The 21,875-nt window shown below is 44.5% G+C and overlaps 1 protein-coding gene across 1 annotated transcript; it reads left to right on the top strand.

Annotated features, from left to right (window-relative positions):
* Positions 1–1,609: 1,609 nt before the first annotated feature.
* On the top strand, positions 1,610–21,503 carry SRPX2 (sushi repeat containing protein X-linked 2; the record flags this gene model as incomplete). Its single annotated transcript, XM_079726958.1, has 10 exons — positions 1,610–1,691; positions 6,041–6,121; positions 12,380–12,571; positions 14,686–14,862; positions 15,140–15,266; positions 15,426–15,547; positions 16,636–16,815; positions 17,477–17,610; positions 20,095–20,216; positions 21,323–21,503. The coding sequence occupies 10 exons, from the start codon at positions 1,610–1,612 to the stop codon at positions 21,501–21,503; spliced, it is 1,398 nt and encodes a 465-aa protein (XP_079583084.1).
* Between the last annotated feature and the right edge of the window lie 372 nt (positions 21,504–21,875).

Raw genomic sequence — 21,875 nt, forward strand, 5'->3', positions numbered from 1 at the left:
TGAGTCAAGTTTTCAGTCTGAGATTGGGGAGAAGGTGGGCAGGGAAGGGGTCACAGATTCAGAGCACTGGGTCTGCAAAGGAAAGCCCCTGCTCCCAAACCAAGGAACTGGATGGAAGCTGCATGTGGGAGAGGGGTCAATGATTAGGGCATCTAGCTGTTCATTTTCCTGAATCTCTCTTTAATCTCCTCTCTCTCATCCTTTCACTCCCTCTTTCTGCTTTTCTCTATCTCTTGCCTTCAGCTCTGGCAGATTGTCTTTTCTTGCTAAGCTTCCTTTCCACATCTTTCCACTTTCCTTGCCTCCCCCGCCTGCTCTTACTTCTTCCCATCCTGCTTCCTTGAAACTCTCTAGACAAAATCTGAAGCCAGGGAGTGATGAACTGGAAAGTGAATTTTTGCCATTCTTGGACTTCTCACGCCCCTTAGGGAGGCTGGCCAGAATCTGCCATCTTTTTGTTCCTCCATTTCTGGGGCTGACACCTCCCCCGAGCATGGCATTTCATTGAAAGCCTGTGGGTGCTTGCTGAGAAGTCCAGTGGCCAGTTTATACCAATGGGCAGCAAGTTTTAATACTGTCATTTATGAAGTATTTGCCTACTGGGAACCACACAACTCTCATCCCATTAGAGTGAGGACAGGACGGGTAGTAAGAGGGCAGTGGGAGCTTGCTTACCCTCTCCTCACGTACCTCAGTAGGTTCTTTCCAACCCCACTGACTTCCTGCTGGCTCAGCAGGGTAGAACTAGAAGGTTAGGCTGGACTTGAAAGCTAGAAGCCACTACTAAACCACTAAGCCTCAAAGCCCAAAGCTAAGAACAGAGCCAGGGTATACTCACCACCTGAGAGACTGCAGAAAGGAGACATCCAGTCCTGTTCAAGATGGAGTTGGTAATAATAATATCTAATGTACATGGATTGCTTCCCTATGTGCCAGGCAATAGTCTATTCTATAAGGTAGATACTATTATTATTCCCATTTTATAGATGAGCAAACTGAGGCTCAGAGAAGGTAAGGAATTTGTCCAAAGCCCCATAGCTGATAGGGACAGAATTGGATACACATGCAGATCTGTGTAACTCTAGAGTTCAAGTTCTTAGTCCATATATGCTAACACTTTCCCAGATTTGTGGTTAGGAAGTACTAGTTAAGTGGATGAAGCCATCAACTGGTGCCTTTAGATTGCAGGATTCCCTCTTGGTTCTATATGACTTAATGTTGGCCCTTTCCTCGTCTTGGTACCTCACTGTCCCTCTCTGTAACTTGGACCATGGAACATTGGCATCAGATATCACCAGGGTCAATTGAGAACTGGTTGTTTTATGTCCTCTTCCTCCTGGGAGGAAAAGACCAAAATTAATAAACAGAGTGTTGTTATTCTACAAAGTGGAAGATCCTTACAAGGGGGACCATATAACAGGCATTCATTAATTTAAAAATCTCTCTTCTTCCTTGCAGATACTGCATTTCTGCTTTCTCTCACTTTTGGAAGTTCATTGATGGCTGATTTCTGAAAGTCATCCTCCTTTGCCCTGGTGCTTCTGGCCACATACCCCTATTCTTGTCTCCCTAAACGACCCTCCCACTCCCTCTTCTCCCCCTTTCAAGGATGGCCGCTCAACTAACTCGAAGAGGAGCGCTCTCCCTGCTGCTCTTCCTCACTCCAGCAGTGACGCCAACATGGTATGCAGGTAAGCTCTAGGAGCTGTTGCCCATTATTTCCAGGAAGGGCAGGGCTTAGAGCAAGTGTTAGAGAAGGGAAGGGTTAGACCGCAATAGGAGACACTTAAATTAGATACAGAGAAGGACTATCCTCAACAACAAAGATGGTTAAACATTGCAAAAGGCTACCGAGGGAGGTTTTTGAGGCAAACTGATAAGAGATTTTTGAAAACAGGCTGCACCAGCATAAAAATGACGTTGGTCAATATATCCTTGTAGCTTATTTGTACTACACGGGGAATATGGCAAATATTTTATCATAACTATAAATGGAGTATAATCTTTAAAAATTGTGAATCCTATATTGTACACCTGTAATTTACATGATATTATACATCAACTATACTTCATAAATATAATACATATAAATAAATATTAAAAAATAAGGTTGGTCAACATGGCTTTTGAGGCCACTATCTTACCTGCTTCTCCACTTACTTTCTCTCTCTTTCTCTCCCTCCTCCCAGACCTTGTTTATAGGATGAGATTTTTATAGCCCTTTTCTGCTGAACATTGCTAGTGACAATTCAGACCACATTCTCTTAAACAGGAATCCCTCAGTTTCTTCTGGCTTGTTTCTTATTTTGGAAGGGATGGGCATCTCTCGATCCCTGAATGTTTCATCCTTTGCCCCTGGGGAGACATAGGGAGCTCGAGAGAACAGACCCAGCAAGGACATGGGAGAGGGGAAGGGGAGGAATGAAGGAAGGATAATGAGGTGCCAGACAGGGGTTTTTGATGGGGCCCAGCTGGCATTCCAAGTGCTAAGAATATTCTGTGGCCTGCAGCGTCTGCCTTCACGGGGGCTGGGGGGAGTAGGGGCAGGAGACAGGCCCAACTAATGGAGTTAGAAAAACATCCAGAGATGAGTAAATAAGAAACTGCTTCCATCACAGCTGCGGTCATTGTAGCTAAAATTTTCCACATGCCCTTAGCTCCTGGTGGAGGCTTCTGGCAGTAGCTCTGTTTGGAACAGCTGCATCAAGCTTTCAACAAATATGCACGCTTCTTCCCCTCCTTGGCTTAACCTGGCTCTGTAGGGGGTGAAGCATAAGGGCTGACACTGAGATGAAGAAATTCAAGTCAAGCCCTTGGAAGAGTGCACACTGCTTGGGGTTATAGGAGCCCCAAGTCCCCAGGAGATACCATGTGCAGCCATCCTCCCCAACCTCCCCCCAGCTTCAGTTCAAGTACATGACACCAAAATCCGGCCAAAGACCATGAGACCATGGAGTGGAGGTTAAATGGCTCAAGCCCCATTTTGAATAACTATAAGAAACCTCATGGCACACAAAGGTCTTGAGTTTTCCCAGGGTGGAAGCCTGAACTGTTGGCTTAAGGACAGTGCAGTTCTTTTAAAGACTTGGATTCATTTGAAACTCTCAAAGGGCTGTTTGCAAAGGTGGCTACTCCCCACTTCTCACAAGAATCACTATGGTCATCACTCCTTCTCAGGACCCCAGGCTGGTGAGGTCTCTGACAGCCCTGCAAACCCACTCATTCTGCCTTTCTCTTTTCTTAGGAGGCTACGTGATGAGAGAAATTTGGAAATTTCCCAATAATCCTCCCCTACATCACTAGCTCAGTTGTCGGAGCTTGCCCCATCCCACCTGTTCATCTCTCCATTCAATAGATATTTAATGACCACTCTCTAAGCATTCAGCACTGTTTTGTTCATGACTATAGCTTTGTCCTCTAATGGGAATAGTACAAGGAAAGCAGCCAAGTGTGGATTCCTGGCTAATCAGAAAAAGGATCCAAGAATAATCAGCAGGGGGTGGGAAGCGTTAAGAATATAAATCAAGCCAACAGTGGGTTAAAAGTGCATATTGGCATATCTGTGCAGTTCAGGAAGTCAGACAGTATTTCTTATCATAATCAAAGCATTAGGGGGGATCTTAAAATTGTCATCAACTATCAGTTACATTTCCAACCACACCTTTGTGAAGGGTAGTGCTTAGAGGGTCTGACTATACTGTGGAAGTTGGAGGAACCCAGTAACAGACCACAGAGTAACCACTGATCAGCATAAAGGAACCAAGGAATGCTGCCCAAATCTCTCCCAACCAGGACTGAAGAGGGACAAGCAGATAGAACAAGGTGAGAAGGGGGGATCCTCTGGTTTCCCATATCTCATCTTAGTATCTTAATATTTGCCAAAAAATACACAAAGACAGGCAAAGAGGGGAAATGGAAAGGCTTAAAGTGGTAAGGTGGCCCCAACTTATTCCTGTCACAAAGCAGACTTGGCACTGGGCCAGCCACCTCTGTACCCTGGTGAAGACTGTAATTATCTGACTGAGTCTTCCCCTCAGCTTTCCCACATCCCCTGTAATTCTGGAATGATGTGAAATGCTTGGTGGCCTTCGATCCCGCACACATAGAGTGAAAAAAGGCTGAATTGTGAGAATGATTTTGGATTTTTATTCCTGTTGGGCGTTGTCCAAAGCTCTCCCCTACCGCCATCTTTAGTGGAGTGTCTGAGTTTGGTCTCGAGGGGATCAAACCGCCCTGGGCTGGAATGCCCATTCTGCTCCTTACTAGTTGGGAGACCTTGGGCTACTCCCTGAATTCCTCTGAGCCTGTTACCTCAAGTGTATATGAAAGCAATATGGGTGTCTACCTCACTGAGATGTCAGGGTGATCTAATGAGATGACGTATGTAACGCACTGAACCCAGAGTAGGTGTTGAGTGATGTTAGCAGCCGTTGTTATTGTGGTTGTTGTTATCCAGCCACAGGCCTTGGACATCCCTGTCTGCTCTTCTGGTAAACAGAGGCTTGCTCCCTGCTGGGCATTTCTTCACAAGCAAGCTCTGGAACAAGGGTAGGGGGACCAAAGCGTTTAGAGAATCGTGCACATCTGTCCTCCTGTTTACAGGCGCTGTAAGGTTTTGATACTAAACTGAAACAGCTGACAAGAATTCTGTTTCCCACCTCCCTACAAAGAAACTTCCCAGGTGGGGAAAGAGGCAGCAAGGGAGAGGAGGCCTAAGAAGAAATAAAGGAAATCCAGGAGAAGAAGCGAAATGGGAAACCAGGAAAAAATAAAGGGAAGGAGAAAAAATGAACTCTTTCCTCTGGAATGAGGGCAAACCAACAAGGACATGATTTCATAAGGCAAACTTTCAGTTTGATTCATTCCCTTGTTCATCAAGCTGGACTGGTTTCCCAACACGCCCCCACCCGCAGCCTATGCCTGTGGGGACTGGAAGAGCCTCATCATCTGCGCTCTGCTCCACCCCTTAGTGCAGGGGGCCTTGTGCCTCTGCGCAGAGAGGAGGCAGGCGAGCTTGTGGTCGGAGTGTTGACACAGGCCAAAGGGCTTCAGCACTAAAACCCAGCCCTGTCCTGGAAGCACACCCTCTCCTGGGAATGCAGAATTGTCTTCTGACTCCAGCACGGCTGGCTGCTCTATTCCTGTGTGTGCTTTAGGGCTCTGGAAGGCTGGAAAGAGGGCTTCCGGCAACTTCCCTCCGGAAAGGACTAAGTTGTATTCCAATTAGTTCGTATTCATGACCCATTTCCTGCCGTCTGGTGGAACGCACTGTTTAGTCTCCCGGACAGCCATAGACTGGCCTCCACCAGGGAGTGGCCCACTTAACGGGATGAGGGTGGTTGTGGAATGTTCTCTAGCTCAGCAGCCCCCTACTAAGGCCCCTGATGATTAGAAGAACTAGATATCTCTCCAAAGCAGGACAAACTGCTCAGGAAGTGAAACTCTTCTCATGCCCCCTCGCCTTTTGAGCCCTCCCTCTTTGCCTTCGCATGCCAACCCTAGCCCTGGCAACCAGGTGGCAAAAGGCTGGTGCCCTGTGGGCTGGTGGGAGCTTGAGGAATTATTTCCCTCTGAGGATTGTGAGAAGGCCCATCACTAGTGGGAAGACCCTTGCTCAGGCTCTATGTTTTCCTCCTACCTGGGACAACAACTGTCCATCCTCAGAGCTTGGTCATCAGTGTCTCACCAAAACTCATGTGTTACGTCAAGGAAATGGGTCATTTCTAGTCCAGATGGGCAGGATTCATGGCTGGTCAAGAATTTTGATTTTTTTCTTTTGAATGGAGGTTTCTAGTGCTACCAGTAAGCCACCCACCTCTCCCCCAACATGAGTTCACCCTCTGTGCACCTGAGGTGTGGACGTTTGCCCACAATAGTTCTGCTGCTTCACAAGGCAGGATTTTCCCCACTAAATAGCCACCTAGCTCCCCACCCATGGAGTGTCATGTCCTCAGAAAGGGACCAAGTTGGAAAGGGGAAAAGGTTGGGAAGGACTTGTGTAAGAAACCAATATGTCATCTTGATATATTCTTCATTCTAGGTTCAGGCTACTACCCAGATGAAAGCTACAATGAAGTATATGCTGAAGAGGTCCCACAGGCCCCTGCCCTAGACTACCGAGGTAATCCTCACTGCTTCTCAGGCTCAGGAAGGGCCTTATCGGGCCTAAGGCCTAGGCCCTGCCTGAAGCATCCTCACCCAGCTTGGCTCATTTGTGCCAAAGCTGCAGTTCAGGGAAGCAGGGGCTGTGGTTTCCAGTCATGAATTTGGTTACTGACTTGCTGTGTGATCTCACCTGTCTAGAATTAAGGTTGCCCATCTATAATTAAGTACTGACTGAGTACCTACTGTATACCTAATCCTATGTAATGAAAGCCTTGGGTGATATAAAATCTAAGGTAGGGTTTTGTCCCCCTCAAGAAGCTTACATTCTGCTCGGAGATATGGGTGAGGGTGCAATAAAATTAGCAGGCAGAGGGCAAGTAAGCGTGAAACTCTGTGCTAGCAGTAACTGCGATAGGAGTTAAGAAAAAGAAGTCAGGGGAGGGGTCATGAAAGATGACATTGAGACTAGGCCTTGAATGATGTGTGGATCTGAGAACTGGAAAGGGGATGGGAGGGCCTTCAGCAAAGCAGATGGCCACAGATATAGAGGTAAGAACTAACGTATAAGAGGAAGGAGCTAGGAAGAATCCAGCCTGACTAGAGGAGATGGGATGTGGAGGGAGCAGTAGGAGATAAATATGAAGAGTGAGACCAAATTTGGAAAGGCTCCATGATCTAGGGACCCTTCTAAGGAGAGGCAGGAGGACTATCTGTGGGAAATGTGCTGAATAGCGATTCCTGCATTAGAAGGAAATTTAGACCACGCAATGTCTGATATCCCTTCCACCTCTAAGATTCTTTGTTTCTGTGCTTTGCAAGCCATGCTATTCCCTAACTGTTTGCAAGCCATGCTTTGCAAGCCATGCTGTTTCTGTGCTTTGCAAGCCATGCTGTTCCCTAACTGTTCCCTAACTGCTTTGGCCCGTGCTGAACTCTCCATCATCCATTCATTCTTTCATTCATTTATTCAATGACTATTTGTTGAGTACCTACTGTATACCTCTTCTGAAATAAATGTTTATTGTCTGGACCGCTCGTTCAGCATTCATTATATACTGCCTCTTTGGTTTACTTTTTATCACCCTCAACAAAATAGTTACCTATTTAACAGAAGGAGCCACGTATGACACCCCATAGAGCTATGTCAAAAGTAGATGCTCAAGAAATGTTTACTGGCTGGTTGGCATTCTGGGAGCAGAAGCCAGATTGTAGGAGACTGTAAATGGGAGAAGTAGATAGGAAAAAGCAACAGGTGCAGAAGGTACTTTCGGGAGGGAGGGTCCAACAGCCCTATGATTAATATTAATCTGCCTCATTGGTTATTTTTAAATGTGTATAAAGCCATTAAAAAAATAAGCCACATGGTGGCCTTTGGCCTTGGGGTCAAGTGTCTCATGGCTATCTCTGGGACTTAGTCTCAGGGCATAAAACTAACTCAGTATGGTTATCTATGTTGAGGGGGGAGGGGTGGCCAGGAAAGTACAATCTGAGGTTCCAGCATTCCTTGTAAGGTCTTGTGACCTCATAATCCACAGCTCTACAACTGTAGTGTTTAAGAGACTTTCTGTAATTTGGGGATGGCATCTCCAGATGGCAGCAGCATTTTGTTGCTTGAGACGGGATGAGCCAGTGGCTCAAACCCAGACACTGATTCAGGGAATATCATTCCCATTCCCAGGACTAGATATATTTCACACACACATTTTCGTTTGATTCTCAAAACAGTCCTATGAAACTGGTTTATTACCCCCACTTTACAGATCAGGAAACTAAGCTCAGGGAAGTTCAGTTTAGAGAATCATAGAGCTCAGGGGTGGCAGAGCAGGAATTTAAGCCCAGGTCTGTCTGACTTCAAGGCCATGCTTATTCTCTCTCTTTCATAAAAAAGGTAACCCATTTTTTTTTTCAAAGAAGGTTTAAAAAAAACAAAAACAAGAGTTAACCAATAAAAAGCAGATCAATATTTTAGAGCAAAGTGTGCATGTACTTTGGTACCATTTTCACTAATCTTGAACTTTCTTTCATTCTCTTAAACTGACTCCTAGCTTGGAGTCAGAAACCGTTCTCTGAGGTACGTCCCAATCCTCTGGGCCACCACTTGCTCCCAGATTTCTGCAGCTCTGGGCAAGCTGATAACTCTGCCTGAGTTATCTGAAGGTAATCACGAAGAAGGCACTTTCAATCCTGTTGTCAGCACATTGTTTTCTTTATAATCTCTAGAAAGAGATAATGTGGATCGCAGAGGCCACAGGCCTGAATTCAAATACCAGCTCCTCCACCTTCCAGCAGTTTTGACCCTAGACAAACACGTATTATGTGCCAGTCACTGTGCTATGTATTTTATAAATGTTATTTCGTTTACATTTCATGCTTGCTCTGGAGTGATAGGGGAAGACCTCTAAAACACATTGTTAAGTTTATTTTAAAAAGCATTGGTGGGAACAGTGGACATAATATGCTACTCTATGTGATAAAGTGGAGGGGAAAATAAGATTCGCTGTATATGTGTAAAGAAACTATTAACAGTGTTTCCTGATGGGGGGACTTAGTGGGGGTAAGTGTGGGAGCAGGGGTGGGAGGGAGAATTTTACTGCATAACTTTTTATACTTTTGGGGTTTTGAAACATATGGCTATAGTACCTAATCAAAAATGTAAATGTATACTTCAAAACAGCAGCCTAACATGCTGCAATGACAGATATTATAGTTAGAAAAAAAATGGCTTTTAGAGCCAGACAAACCTGGGGTTCAAATTCCAGCTCTGTCCCTTACTTGCTGAGGGATCCTGGGCAAGTTACTTCCTCATCTGCAAAATAAGGATAAATACCTACATATTGTACCTTACAGAGCTATTGGGAGAACTATATGAGATGATGGGAAAATGAAAATATAAAGCATGGTGACTAGCACACCGTAGCTACTCCATAATGACTAACAATTTTCCTACCATGTTCTTAGTTTCAATTTCCCATCAGTACTCTTTTGTTCAGCCAGTTATGAATCTCCATAACTGTACTGTCACCTCTCCCATGTGGATGTATTTCTTCATCTCATCCACATCAATGGCATGAAAGGCATTGTCACATGCCTCACTGACTTCCACATAATGCACCTACCATTTCCCCTGCTCTACTAGACTGGTGACCATACCCAAAAAGGAAACAAGGTCAGTCTTCAATTACTTGTTTTTGGGGTCACTTGGAGATCACCACTTCTTCTCCTAACTGCTCATAAGCCTATGTTTAAATATTCTAGAACACTTTGCTATCAGTGCTGTCAGTCTCACCAGACTATAGTTCCCAGAGGCTGCCTTCTTCTTCCTTCTGGGGCTCTAATGTACAGCATGGTGACTATGGTTAATAATTCTATGTTTCATAGCTGAAATTTACTGAGAGTACATCTTAAGTGTTCTCACTACAAAAAAAATGGTAACTATGTGAGGTGATAGATGTGTTAATGAACTTGATTGCAGTAATCATTTCACAATGTATACATATATTAAAACATCACATTGTTCACCTTCAATACATACGATTTTATGTGTTGATTATACCTCAACAAATCTGGAAAAAAAGAAAATTGGGATAGTGTTTTTGCTCTTTCCAGCCTTCCAACATGTTCTTTTTTTTTCTTTTGGTAAACTGCTGTGCCTCATGGTTCAAGTATTTATTTTCTTTTCTTCCAGTTTTATTGAGATGTAACTGACATACAGCACTGTATAAGTTTAAGGTGTACAGCATAATGATTTGACTTACATACATCATGAAATGATTATCACAATAAGTTTAGTGAACATCCATCATCTCATATAGATACAGCATTAAGGAAATAGAAAAAAATATTTTTCCTTGTGATGAGAACTCAGGATTTACTCTCTTAACAACTTTCACATATAACACACAGCACTGTTCATTGTATTTATCATGTTGTACATTACATCCTTAGCACTTCTTTATCTAACAACCGGAAGTTTGTACCTTTTGACCACCTTCATCCCATTCCCCCTCCCCCCACCCCCTGCCTCTGCTAATCACAAATCTGACATGTTCTCTTTATGCCAGTATTCCTCGAGGCCAGCAAATCTGGACTTACTTACAATAGCTAGACCCTCTATTACTGTCTCAGCATTTATCCTGAGGTATATATTTCCCTTTATTATTGCTTGCTTGTTCTATCCATTCCAATTTTATGTGTATTTTCCTTGACAGAATATGGGTGAAAAATAGGATGAGAGTGATTGTTGAGGTCCCGGCCTCAAATGTAAAGTCTTGATGATATGTGTTGTGACCATATAATCAACAGCTCTGCAACTGTAGTGCTTAAGAGACTTTCTGTCATTTGGAGATGGTGTCTCCAGATGGCAGCTGTGTGTCACAGCCACAGGCTCAAAGCTAACGCTAGAAGCCACAAGGCTGTTGTGGCTTAAAGGCTACTTTTCTTACTGTCATCTGTCTTCATTCTCCAGCTGCCCTCAAACAGAGGCTCTAGCCTTTCTTTGTTCCTTTAGCTCCTGTTGAGCTTTTTATCAAAGCCCCCCTTTATTTGTCTCTTAGGATTTGGGAACCAAATTAGCTCATACTGGGCTTTAGCCTTCCCAGCCCCAGGCTAAGAAACTTGTGTCAGCCTATGTATGCATCCTTGGGCAGGTGGCCCTCTGCTTGTTTATATGTTCCCCTTTAAAATCTGAACCCACTGAAGAGTCATTTATTTTGTGTAGCAGATGAGGCATCTTTATGATAGCTTTATGATTTAACAGCCCTATTACCTTTTGTGCTCAGTATTGAACTGGGATTGGACTTTCATTCCTAAGCAGCCTACTTTGACATGGCATTCCCTTCCTCTCTCTAGCTTACATCTTTGTGTTATTTTTAACAGTTATTGTAAATGTACACACTGTAAAAATTCACTCTTTTTGGTGTTTTGACAATGCAAAGAGTCAGGTCACCAGTACCACAGTACCAAAAATTTGCCCAGGACTGTCCCTTTGAAGTTATCCACCCCTCTACCCTTGATCTCTGGCAATCACTGATCTATCCCAATATTTCTGCCTTATCCAGAATGTCACATACCTGGAATCCTACAGCCTTCAGCCTTTTGCTTCTGGCTTCTTTCATTTCACAAACTGTATTAGAGATTCCTCCAAGTTGTTGCATGTATCAGCACTGCCTTCTTTTGTATGGATAAACCACAGTTAGTTTAAACATTCACCCTGAGAAGGACATTTGAGCTGTTTCCAGTGCTTGACAATTATGAATAGAATACTTTAAACATTTGTGTACAGTATTTTGTATGAACATGGGTTTTTATTTCACTTGGGTAAATACCTAAAGTGGGACTGTGGAGTCACCTGGCAAGTGTACATTTACCTTTCTAAGAAACTACCAAATAATTTCCCAAAGTAGCTGCATCATTTTGTATTTCCCCCAGCGATGTATGAGAGTTCTAGTTTCTCTCCATCTTCACCAACACTTAGAATTGCCTTTTTTTTAAGTTTAGTCATCCCAATGGGTGTACAAGGGTATCTTTTTGTAGTTTTGATTTAGCATTTCTCTAATGACTAATGATGCTGAATATCTTTTCATGTGCTTATTTGCCATCACTATATCCTCTTCAGTGGCATATCTGTTCATATCTAAAGCTCATATTCTAACTGGATTGTTTGCTTTTTTTACTGTTGAGTTTTCCAAGTTCTTTATATAGTCTAGATACTAGTCATTTGTCCAATATATGGTTTGCAAATATTTTCCCCCAGTTTGTGGTTTGTCTTTCATCTATCAACAGTGCTTTCCACAGAACAAAAGTTTTTAACTTTGACAAGGTTCAGTTTCTTGATTTTTTTTTCTTCTATGAATTGTGCTTTTGGCATCATGTCTAAGATCTCTTTGCCTAGCCCTAAATCCTAAAGATTTTTCTCCTATTTTTTTTCTAAAAGTTCTATAATTTTACTTTTTTCTCTGAAGTCCATGAGCCATTTTGAGTTAATTTTTGTTTAAGGTATGAGACACTTAGGTCGAGGTTCTTTGCTTTGCTTTTCCTTTTTTTTTTTTTTTTTGGCCTATGGAAGTTCAATTGCTCCAGCATCATTTGTTCAAAAGGTTATATTTCCTCTATTAAGTTGCTTTTGTACCTTTGTCAAAAATCATTTCAGTATATTTGTGTGAGTCTGTTTCTGGGCTCTCTGTTCTGTTCCATTGATCTATGTGTCTGTCCTTTCACCAATACCACGCTGTCTTGATTACTGTACTTCTAGCTTACTTTTCTTCTATTGCTACAGTCCCCCGATGGTGTTATACATTAAATATCCAGGATGGAGAAGCCACATGCTACTCACCGAGAGGAGGAAATTATCACAGCAGCCTGGGCACTCGCTGTGAGCTCTCCTGTGACCGGGGCTTTCGACTGATTGGAAGGAGGTCGGTGCAATGCCTGCCAAACCGCCGTTGGTCTGGAACTGCCTACTGCAGGCGTAAGTGGTGTCTGTGCATGCATATGTTGACATGAGTGTGTGAGAGAGGCTGGCTGGCCAGCCACCCAGGATATATGCCTGGAGGTGTTACTCTGACCTCTGTCAAGTGCAACTTGAGAATCTTCCACAGGCTCCCAACAGGGTCTTTCCCCATCCTAACATTCTAGCTCATTTTCTCTCCCTGTGGTTATTGGTCAAGCAATAGGGGCATTAAGTAGCAACCAGCCCTTCTGGCTCAGGAGGTTGAGGAGTGCATGGAAGGCTTACGCCTGGGGCCTGATGTAGACTTGGGCCTTCCTCTGGAGCTCTGAGCATATGTGGTCTCAGACTCATTCCCACTTGTGGCAAACTGCTGTACTTCCTGACCTAAGGCCTTAGAAGGCCTTGGCAGTGAAACTATAAGACATCCACTAGTCTTCATTTTCTTCTGAAAGTCAAGAAGAATCCCTAAGGCTGGAATGTGGGCATGCTAATACGCACGTTTCACATCATGTCCCCCTTAGCTCCCAAATCCCTACCTCTTATTCAAGCCCTACAGCCTACCTCATTTTGGCAGCTGAGCTTTGTCTGTCCCTATGTCTATCACTGAATGCCATTTGTAGAACACCCATGTGTGCAGGGCCCTGTATTGGTCACTTCAGGAGCCAGTTCCCCAGTTACCAGGCTGCTTATAGACTAATGGGATGGAAACACAAATGTGTGCATGTGAATGGAGTGTAAGGGGATGCAGAATGCTGAGCATTCAGAGAGAAATGGGGTTGGTCAGAGAAGATGCTGTGGAGGACAGGAGAAGCTTGATAGCCAGAAAGAGGGAAGCTACCACGCCCCTCTAGGTGACCATAATGCATTTGTTTTAGGACTTAGACACCATCATTTCCAAAATGAATTTGAATTGGCCTTACAAATGTCTACAATGAACATAAAACTTAAAATAAGTCTACAAATGAACATAAAACCAGTTAAAAAATGGAGATGTACATATTTCCAGGTGCCTAGAATGAGTTAATTACTATATTTAAACACTGAATCTGGCTGTGTCCTTCCTCATAAGAGACACAAGGGCAAACACCTTGGATCTATCATTTTCACTGTCATATAATACTAAGAAAACAAATTCAGCTGAAAAGACAAACGTTTTTTTTTGGACCTGATTTCAAGGAGGTCATTTTTGCCTAGGTCTTTATATAAAGGAGACTGGAAAAAATAAAAGGCAATCATCCTCAAGTCTGGTTTGACCAAGAAGCAAAACAAACATAGCTCATAGAATCTTTATTCAAAGCTCCAATAATTGAAGTTAAGGAGGGTTAGAACTTAGACAACCTAAAGGAAGATATGGCTGGCCTACTTCTTTCAGGTATCAGGTATTTCAAACTAGACTTTGGCAAGCACAGGCTCACAATCAATTCATGGAAGCTGTCTCCGCTTCTGGCACACGTGATGTCTAAAGCACATGGACTCATCTTTAAGCAAATGCCACCAAAGCTGGCCCTCCAGGCACTGGCCTGACTTGTATTCTCACTGGCACAGAGGACTAGCCTGCCTGTAAGTGAGCCTCAGCTGAGGAGTGCTTGTGGTAGTACCAACATTATACTCAAAAAAGGAGCCTTAAATTTGTTCAAGGGCGTCTAGCATTTGAGGAACAAGAGAGGAAAACTATCAGCTGCTGAGGCTCTGAATAAGCCCAGAGGTTAATATGCATTTTCTCTTTAGTCGGCACAACAATCCTACTTCATGGTATACACATTTTAGTGACGAAAACACTGAGGCTTGGAGAGATGAGGTAACTTGCTCAGGTCACAGAGCTAGTAAGTGGTGGAGCTGGGATCCAAACTCAGGTGCGTTTCTCAAATCCATGCACTTTGATGAGTAATTTACTTCTTTGAGACCACCACCCCAGCCCCAGCCACCAAGAGCAGTACCATACTTCATAATATCAAAATAAGAAGGCAATTAGGAAAAAGAGGCAATCAGGCACAAAAATGTCAGGGCAGTTTGGTGTAGGGTTTTCTGGATTTTCTGCTATTTCCAATACGGTCCTCCCTGTGCTAGATGCCCAGGCATCACCTCCACATAACCCCACAGGCCACTGAACTTGCCACTTCATTCTCTCTTAGAGATGAGATGCCACGCATTGCCACTCATCATGAGTGGCACCTACACATGCACAAATGGGGTGCTTCTTGACTCTCGCTGTGACTACAGCTGTTCCAGTGGCTACCACCTAGAAGGTGACCGCAGCCGAATCTGCATGGAAGATGGGCGATGGAGTGGAGGCGAGCCTGTATGTGTAGGTAAATGCTGGTTGCTCCCAGCTGTCCTGCTGCAAAGAGCCAGCCTGGCATTATGTCCACCACAGAAGGCATTCCTGCTCACTTCAAGGGTGGTACCCTGGGCATGGGCTTAACAAAGTGATCACTTCCCGTGGAGCTGGGCCTCCCCAGTTTTGTTGAGCATCTTGAACTGAGAGTGCATCTTTTACCTACCCAGTGGTGTGGCATTGTTTCTATGGGTTCCCTCCAAGGAAGGCAGGGGACCCACGAGTCAGCACTTGATTTCTGACCTTGGCAGACATAGATCCCCCCAAGATCCGTTGTCCCCACTCCCGTGAGAAGATGGCAGAGCCAGAGAAACTGACTGCTCGAGTATACTGGGACCCACCCCTGGTGAAAGATTCGGCTGATGGCACCATCACCAGGTGAGTAATGGATGCCTCCTATGCTTCCCACCAGCTTCTCCCAGGCACTCAGGCTGCCCACACTGAACCGCACAGACTGAGGGTACAGTGATAATATGCCCCAGACCCCAGTTCTAAGAGTCACTTTCCTCAGTGGCTCTCTCACTTTGTCCCATGCAGGGTGACACTTCGGGGCCCTGAGCCTGGCTCTCACTTTCCCGAAGGAGAGCACGTGATTCGTTATACTGCCTATGACCAAGCCTACAACCGGGCCAGCTGCAAGTTCATTGTAAAAGTACAAGGTTAGAAAGAAGTCTTCCATTTCTGCATTGCTTATTATTCCTGCTCTTCCCTTACCCTCCAGATGCCCATCACAACCCTCTCCTCTCTATGCCTGAAACAGACAATGCATATATATTGGGAGATGGGAAAAATAAGTTCACTAAACAGGTCATTCAGGAAACCTGCATGACATGTGCATACACATGTTTCAGAAACTCTGTTTCCCAACAAGACTTTCTCACTCTCCTAAATCTACATAAAATCCACAAAGGTACTCTTATCCATTTCTTTTCTTGGCCTTCAAATTAATGATTAAAGCTAATCAGCCTTCATTCTCCATCTTCCTCCTCTGCTGAAATTGGTGGTGTTGGCTGCCCGATTCTTGCTTTTTGTTTTCTTTTGTTTTCATCATAAAATTAATTCATGCTCACTGTTGAACATATGGGAAATAAAGACACATATAAAGGGAAAAAAAACTATTACTCTATCATCCAGAGGCAATTGTTGTTAATCTTTTGGTATTTTCCTTCCAGTCTTTTATTCACACATACTTTAAAAAATATATAATTGAGATCATATTGCATATCCAATCTTATGTCACCCTTTTTTACTTTTCATTATAACACAAGTAATTTTCTCGTGTTCTTTAAAGTTTCTTCAGAAGTATTTTAATGACAGTATAATAATCTGCTTCTAAGAATATATCATACTTTGCTTAACACTTCTCCCACTGATGGATATTTAAGTCTCCTCCAATTTCTTTTTGATATTAAAAGTAATTTGTAAGGTAGTCATCTTTATGTGGGGTGTCCCCAAAGTCTGAAAACAAAAATGGCAATTTCTTCTTACAGATTGATAGTCTTTTGATGACAATATGTATACTCACCTGTGCTTCCACATTTTATGAACACTTTTGTCTACATTCAGATTTAATTCCGTAAGGAAGGAAAATTCTGGCTCTAGCTCTGGCCATTGGAAACACAGACAAGTCATTCATTCTGATCATTCTGGGTCTGCTGATCTAGGCAATCCAGGATAGGCATCCTCTTAGCCTTTTTTTTTTCTAAAAGAGATAACATAGCCCCTAACTTGAACTCCTCCCTGACAGTGAGACGCTGCCCAACTCTGAAACCACCACAGCATGGCTACCTCACCTGCACCTCAGCGGGGGACAACTATGGTGCCACCTGTGAATACCACTGTGATGGAGGGTATGAGCGCCAAGGGACCCCCTCTCGGGTGTGCCAGTCCAGCCGCCAGTGGTCAGGATCACCACCTATCTGTGCTCGTGAGTGAAACTAGGAAATGGGGAGAGTGGACATATTGATCAGGGCTACTTTGGGGGATCTCCCAATGTCTATGACTTAGGGGCCAAGAGCAATGTGTCTGATGTGGGAATGGGGGATTCTGAGATGTTTCAGGGCCAGTGTTCCCCCTTAGCATACTCCACCTCCAAGAAAAAGGGTTTAAAATCTCCAAGTGTTCTTTCGGGATTTCCCCCAAGGAAAGTAGAGAATGGACTTGAGGACACAGGGAGGGGGAAGGGTAAGCTGGGATGAAGTGAGAGAGTGGCATGGACATATATACACTACCAAACATAAAATAGATAGCTAGTGGGAAGCAGCCCCATAGCACAGGGAGGACAGCTCGGTGCTTTGTGACCACCTAGAGGGGTGGGATAGGGAGGGTGGGAGGGAGGGAGACGCAAGAGGGAGGAGACATGGGAACATATGTATATGTATAACTGACTCACTTTGTTATAAAGCAGAAACTAACACACCATTGTAAAGCAATTACACTCCAATAAAGATGTTAAAAAAAAAAAAAAAGAAAGGGAGAAACAACCAAAAAACGTTAACCTGAAAGGCTGGAACACCCCAGGATGTTGTTATCCATGCTGGGATGAAGGAGCAGTCCATACTCTGACTGGCCATGTGCTTCTGCCCTAGCTATGAAGATTAATGTCAATGTCAACTCGGCTGCTGGCCTTCTGGATCAGTTCTATGAGAAACGGCGACTCCTCATCATCTCGGCTCCTGATCCCTCCAACCGATATTATAAAATGCAGATCTCTATGCTACAGGTGAGAGCCACTCCTCTAATCAGGGCTTAGCTTCTTTGCATTCTCCCTACCCCACTCCGTTACTCTCCTACCTCTTCTCAAAGACTTGCTCTTTCTGCAGCACAAATGCTACTTCCTCAGACTCTGTGGACAACATTTGGTCAGTTTTACTGTAGAAAAATTTAGCACATTTTAAAAACTGCTGCTTTTACTGAAAAGACAGTGAGGTCACTGCAATGGTGGGTTACAGGAGGCTTGGTGAAGCATGAGAAGGCTGTGTGGCAAAACACTCTGGAGAGACTTGTAAGATGGATGATCAAATGTAAATGTGGGGAATTAATTATGTTTATGTTTTCAAGGAATAATAGCACTAACAGACAGACAGTAAGTGCTATATAAGGACCAGGTATACAAGTATGTGCTTTACACAGTCACTTAATTCTCACAGCAACCCTTATGAAATAGGTACCATTACTATCCCCATTTTTTAGGTAAGGAAACTGAGGCATAGAGTGGTTAACAATTTGCCCAAAATCGCTAGCTAGTAAGTGGCCGAGCCGGGACCGAACCCTGGCAGTCTGATTCCAGGATCTGTGCTCTTAACCACGACTAATAGCAGACGAGAAGGAAAAGTGTTGTGATTTTGCAAAGTAATATGAGGGAATTGCGTGAGGATTTTTAACATTCTACCAGATATCTAGTTAAAGCCACTTGTGGGGGAAGGAGAAGTGGAAAGGACAGAATAGATCTGACCATTGGGACTTGTGAAAGGAATAGACCAGATTCTATCACTATGTTGTACACCTGAAACTTATATAATATTGTAAATCAACTATACCTCAGTAAAAAGGAGAAAAATAATATAATGATAAAAATGAAGAATAGACTAGGCTTTTGAAGAGAATTCAAGTTATGTTGACAAGGCTTGGAGAACCAGCTCTGATAAGCTGAAAGGGGCTGGATACCCAGGTAAAAGAAGAAGTTATTTAGGGAGTTTCTAAAATTGAATCTCACAAGTTGCCGAGTCAATATTCAGAGGCCCAGGATGAAAGCAGCTGTATCAAGAGAATGACCCTGGGTATCTAGACCAAAAAGGATCTAGTTCCTCCAGGGATCCCAAAAAGGCAGACAAAGGCAATACCTCAGCTTGAGCAGAAAGCAAGAAGAACAGAAACCAGCCAGGGAGGACTGTGACTTTGAGGGCCAGGTCTAGAGGAGTAGCCCAAAGATTAAACAAGGGGTGGGCACCAGGCAGTGCTCACTGCTGCTTTAAACCTCCCCCCAGGTAACTGGCTAAGAGGCGCCCCTGCTGGATGAGGCAGGACAAAGAGCCGGGGTAGGGTTACAGGGTGTCCTGCCCAGTGCAGAGGAACGCGAGAAAGGGTAATGGAAAGGGCACTGGTGCCATTTTGGAGAAATTCTGGAGACTGAGAGAAGGCCATGGCCATGTAGCTTAGTGGTAAGGAGCACACACTTGGGGAAGGCAGCCTTGGCCCTCATTTTGAATTTTGGCTCAGCATCTTATTGTCATGCAAATGTGGGCAAGTTACTTTCTCCTCTATAGAATAAGAATGATACCACCTACCCTGTTAGGGGTGTTGTGAGGATTAAATTCAGTTATTCCCGCGAAGCATTAGGTATGTGTGTTTGATGAACAATAGTCATTGTTATCCTATCACAATAGCTATCCATTAAGAACCTATGTAGCTTCCAGTTATAAAATAAATAAGTCCTGGGGATGTGATGTACAGCACGGTGACTATAGTTATATCGTATGTTTGAAAATTGCTAAGAAAGTAGATCTTAACAGTTCTCATTGCAAGAAAAAAGAACTGGGACTATGTGTGGTGATGAATGTTAACTGGACTTATTGTGGTGATCATTTTGCAATATAGACAAATATCAAATCATTATATTGTACACTTGAAACTAATATAATGTTATATGTCAAATAATATCTCGGGCTTCCTTGGTGGCACAGTGGTTGAGAGTCCGCCTGCCGATGCAGGGGACACGGGTTCATGCCCCGGTCCGGGAGGATCCCACATGCCGCAGAGTGGCTGGGCCCGTGAGCCATGGCTGCTGAGCCTGAGTGTCCAGAGCCTGTGCTCTGCAACGGGAGAGGCCACAGCAGTGAGAGGCCCGCGTACTGCAAAAAAATAATAATAATAATAATATCTCAATTTTAAAAAGAACCTATGTATTTAAAAACCTATGCAAAACTAAGCAAGGAGAGATGATGTTCCTGCAATTTATCAATTACATTTCTACCCCACATGGTGTAACCAGTGTCCCACGCTTCATTAGAATAAAGGAAACACTGTTAGGGCAAGTGCTTCAGGAATGACAGAGGGAAGAGGTCGTAGACCCCCTGGTGTGATGGTTGGGGAAGAAGTCCCTCCTTTCCCACACTGCCTCCACGTGGTCCCAGGAGGAATCAGCTAAGTAGCCTTAGGTTTGAGTCTGGCAGCCTATTCCAGAAAACCTTCTTCTCTCCCCTCCCAGCAATCCATCTGCGGCCTGGACCTGCGGCACGTGACAATCATTGAGCTGGTGGGGCAGCCACCTCAGGAAGTGGGGCGCATCCGGGAGCAACAGCTGTCAGCCAGCATCATCGAGGAGCTCAGGTCCAGGCTGGGAGGCCACAGGGAAGGGCTGGGCAGAAACTCTAGGCAGGACATTGGTCACAGGAGGGTTGTGGGACAATCAGCAGACACTACTCTCTTGGGGAATTCCTTGTGTTTGAGCTCTTTGGATGTATTAGGTAAGGTCAGAGAGTGGCAGGGTGTCAGAATTAAATTGGGGGTTGGGCGGTGCTTAAAATACAGATGACCACCCCAAACCACCTCAGGACTGTGCTTTTAGGAGGCACCTCAGGTGACTGAAGCACAGCCAGGGCTGAGACCCAGACCCAGACATGACTCAGATAAGCCTCTGATCCTGTTGCCTTATGGCCTTATCCCTTTGCCCTCAGTCTCCAAAGGAGCAAAACACATTTTAGGCACTGAAATCTGAATCATACCCATCTGCCCCTGGGGGGAGAGAAGACCATAGGCAACAGGTGGTAGAAGTTGACTTTTCTCATTATCTATCTATTATCACCCTTCCAGTGCCTCCACATATACTCAGAGCCAATAAAGCCATCACTGATCTCTGTTCTATAAACAATACCTGCCCCTAGGGCTCAGTCTCAGTAGGGACAGAAAGATTCAGTCCCAGATAGAAGAGAGACTGGGAAACACTGAGGAAGGAGACTGCAGACTTGGTGATGTTGCTCAACTTCAAGGTTGACCAGGTGACATTCATCAACCTCAGGGCTGCCATGTTTTGTTGGGCAGGCTGTGCCCAGCCCAACTCTAGGAAACACTAGTTGAAGCATAGTGCATGTGACTGGTGCTCCCTGGAGTTATTCCATGGAGCCCGCATTGCTGTATGTGATAGCCCTGCTTAAGGGGGCCTGTGAGGCAAACACAGCTTGGTAATAACAAAGCTGTTCCATCTGGGGTGAGGAAGGGACAGCCTAAGAGAGCGAGACACGTAGGGGCAGCAAGACTCGGGTCTGGGCAGAGAGAAACAAAGAGACTTGAGACAGGTAGTGGAGGGGATGGGGCCAAGGGATTGGGTGGGGAAAAAATTAGTCCATCAGTGGAGCTGTGAAAGGTCAGAGGGTAGTAGAGCCTGGTGGGATGACGTCAAGACAAGGTCTCAGACCTCCCTGGGCTCTTCTCTCTAGGCAATTTCAGCGCCTCACTCGCTCCTACTTCAACATGGTGTTGATTGACAAGCAGGGAATTGACCGGGAACGCTACATGGAACCTGTCACTCCCGAGGAAATCTTCACTTTCATTGATGACTATCTACTGAGCAACCAGGAGCTGACCCAGCGCAGGATGCAAAGGGACATATGCGAGTGAACTTGAGCCAGGGTATGGTTGAGGTCAAGGGGAAAGGTCCCGTAGTCAGCCGAAACTGGGGCCTAATAAAAGGAGAAAATGCTTTTCCACAGCTCTAGGGACAGGACTCTGAGGTGGGCGAGGTTCCCTGATCCTGGGACATTTCCAGGCCCCTTTTTAGGGCTGTGGAATAGTTTCCTTAAGCAAGTCTCTGCTTTAGGTAGCACTGGAGGAGCATAAGAAGCTAGGGAGGGACTGAGGACAGGCCCTGGGCAGCAGGTTGTGGACAGAAGGTCTTGCTTTCCTAACCTGGGCTTCTGCCCAGCTCTCCAAAGTCTTCAAGATAAGTAAATTCTAAATTCACTCACTAACCGTCTGTGTTTTAAATGGTTT

This window comes from Hyperoodon ampullatus (assembly GCF_949752795.1).
Source record: "Hyperoodon ampullatus genome assembly, chromosome: X".
Lineage (NCBI taxonomy): Eukaryota > Metazoa > Chordata > Mammalia > Artiodactyla > Ziphiidae > Hyperoodon > Hyperoodon ampullatus.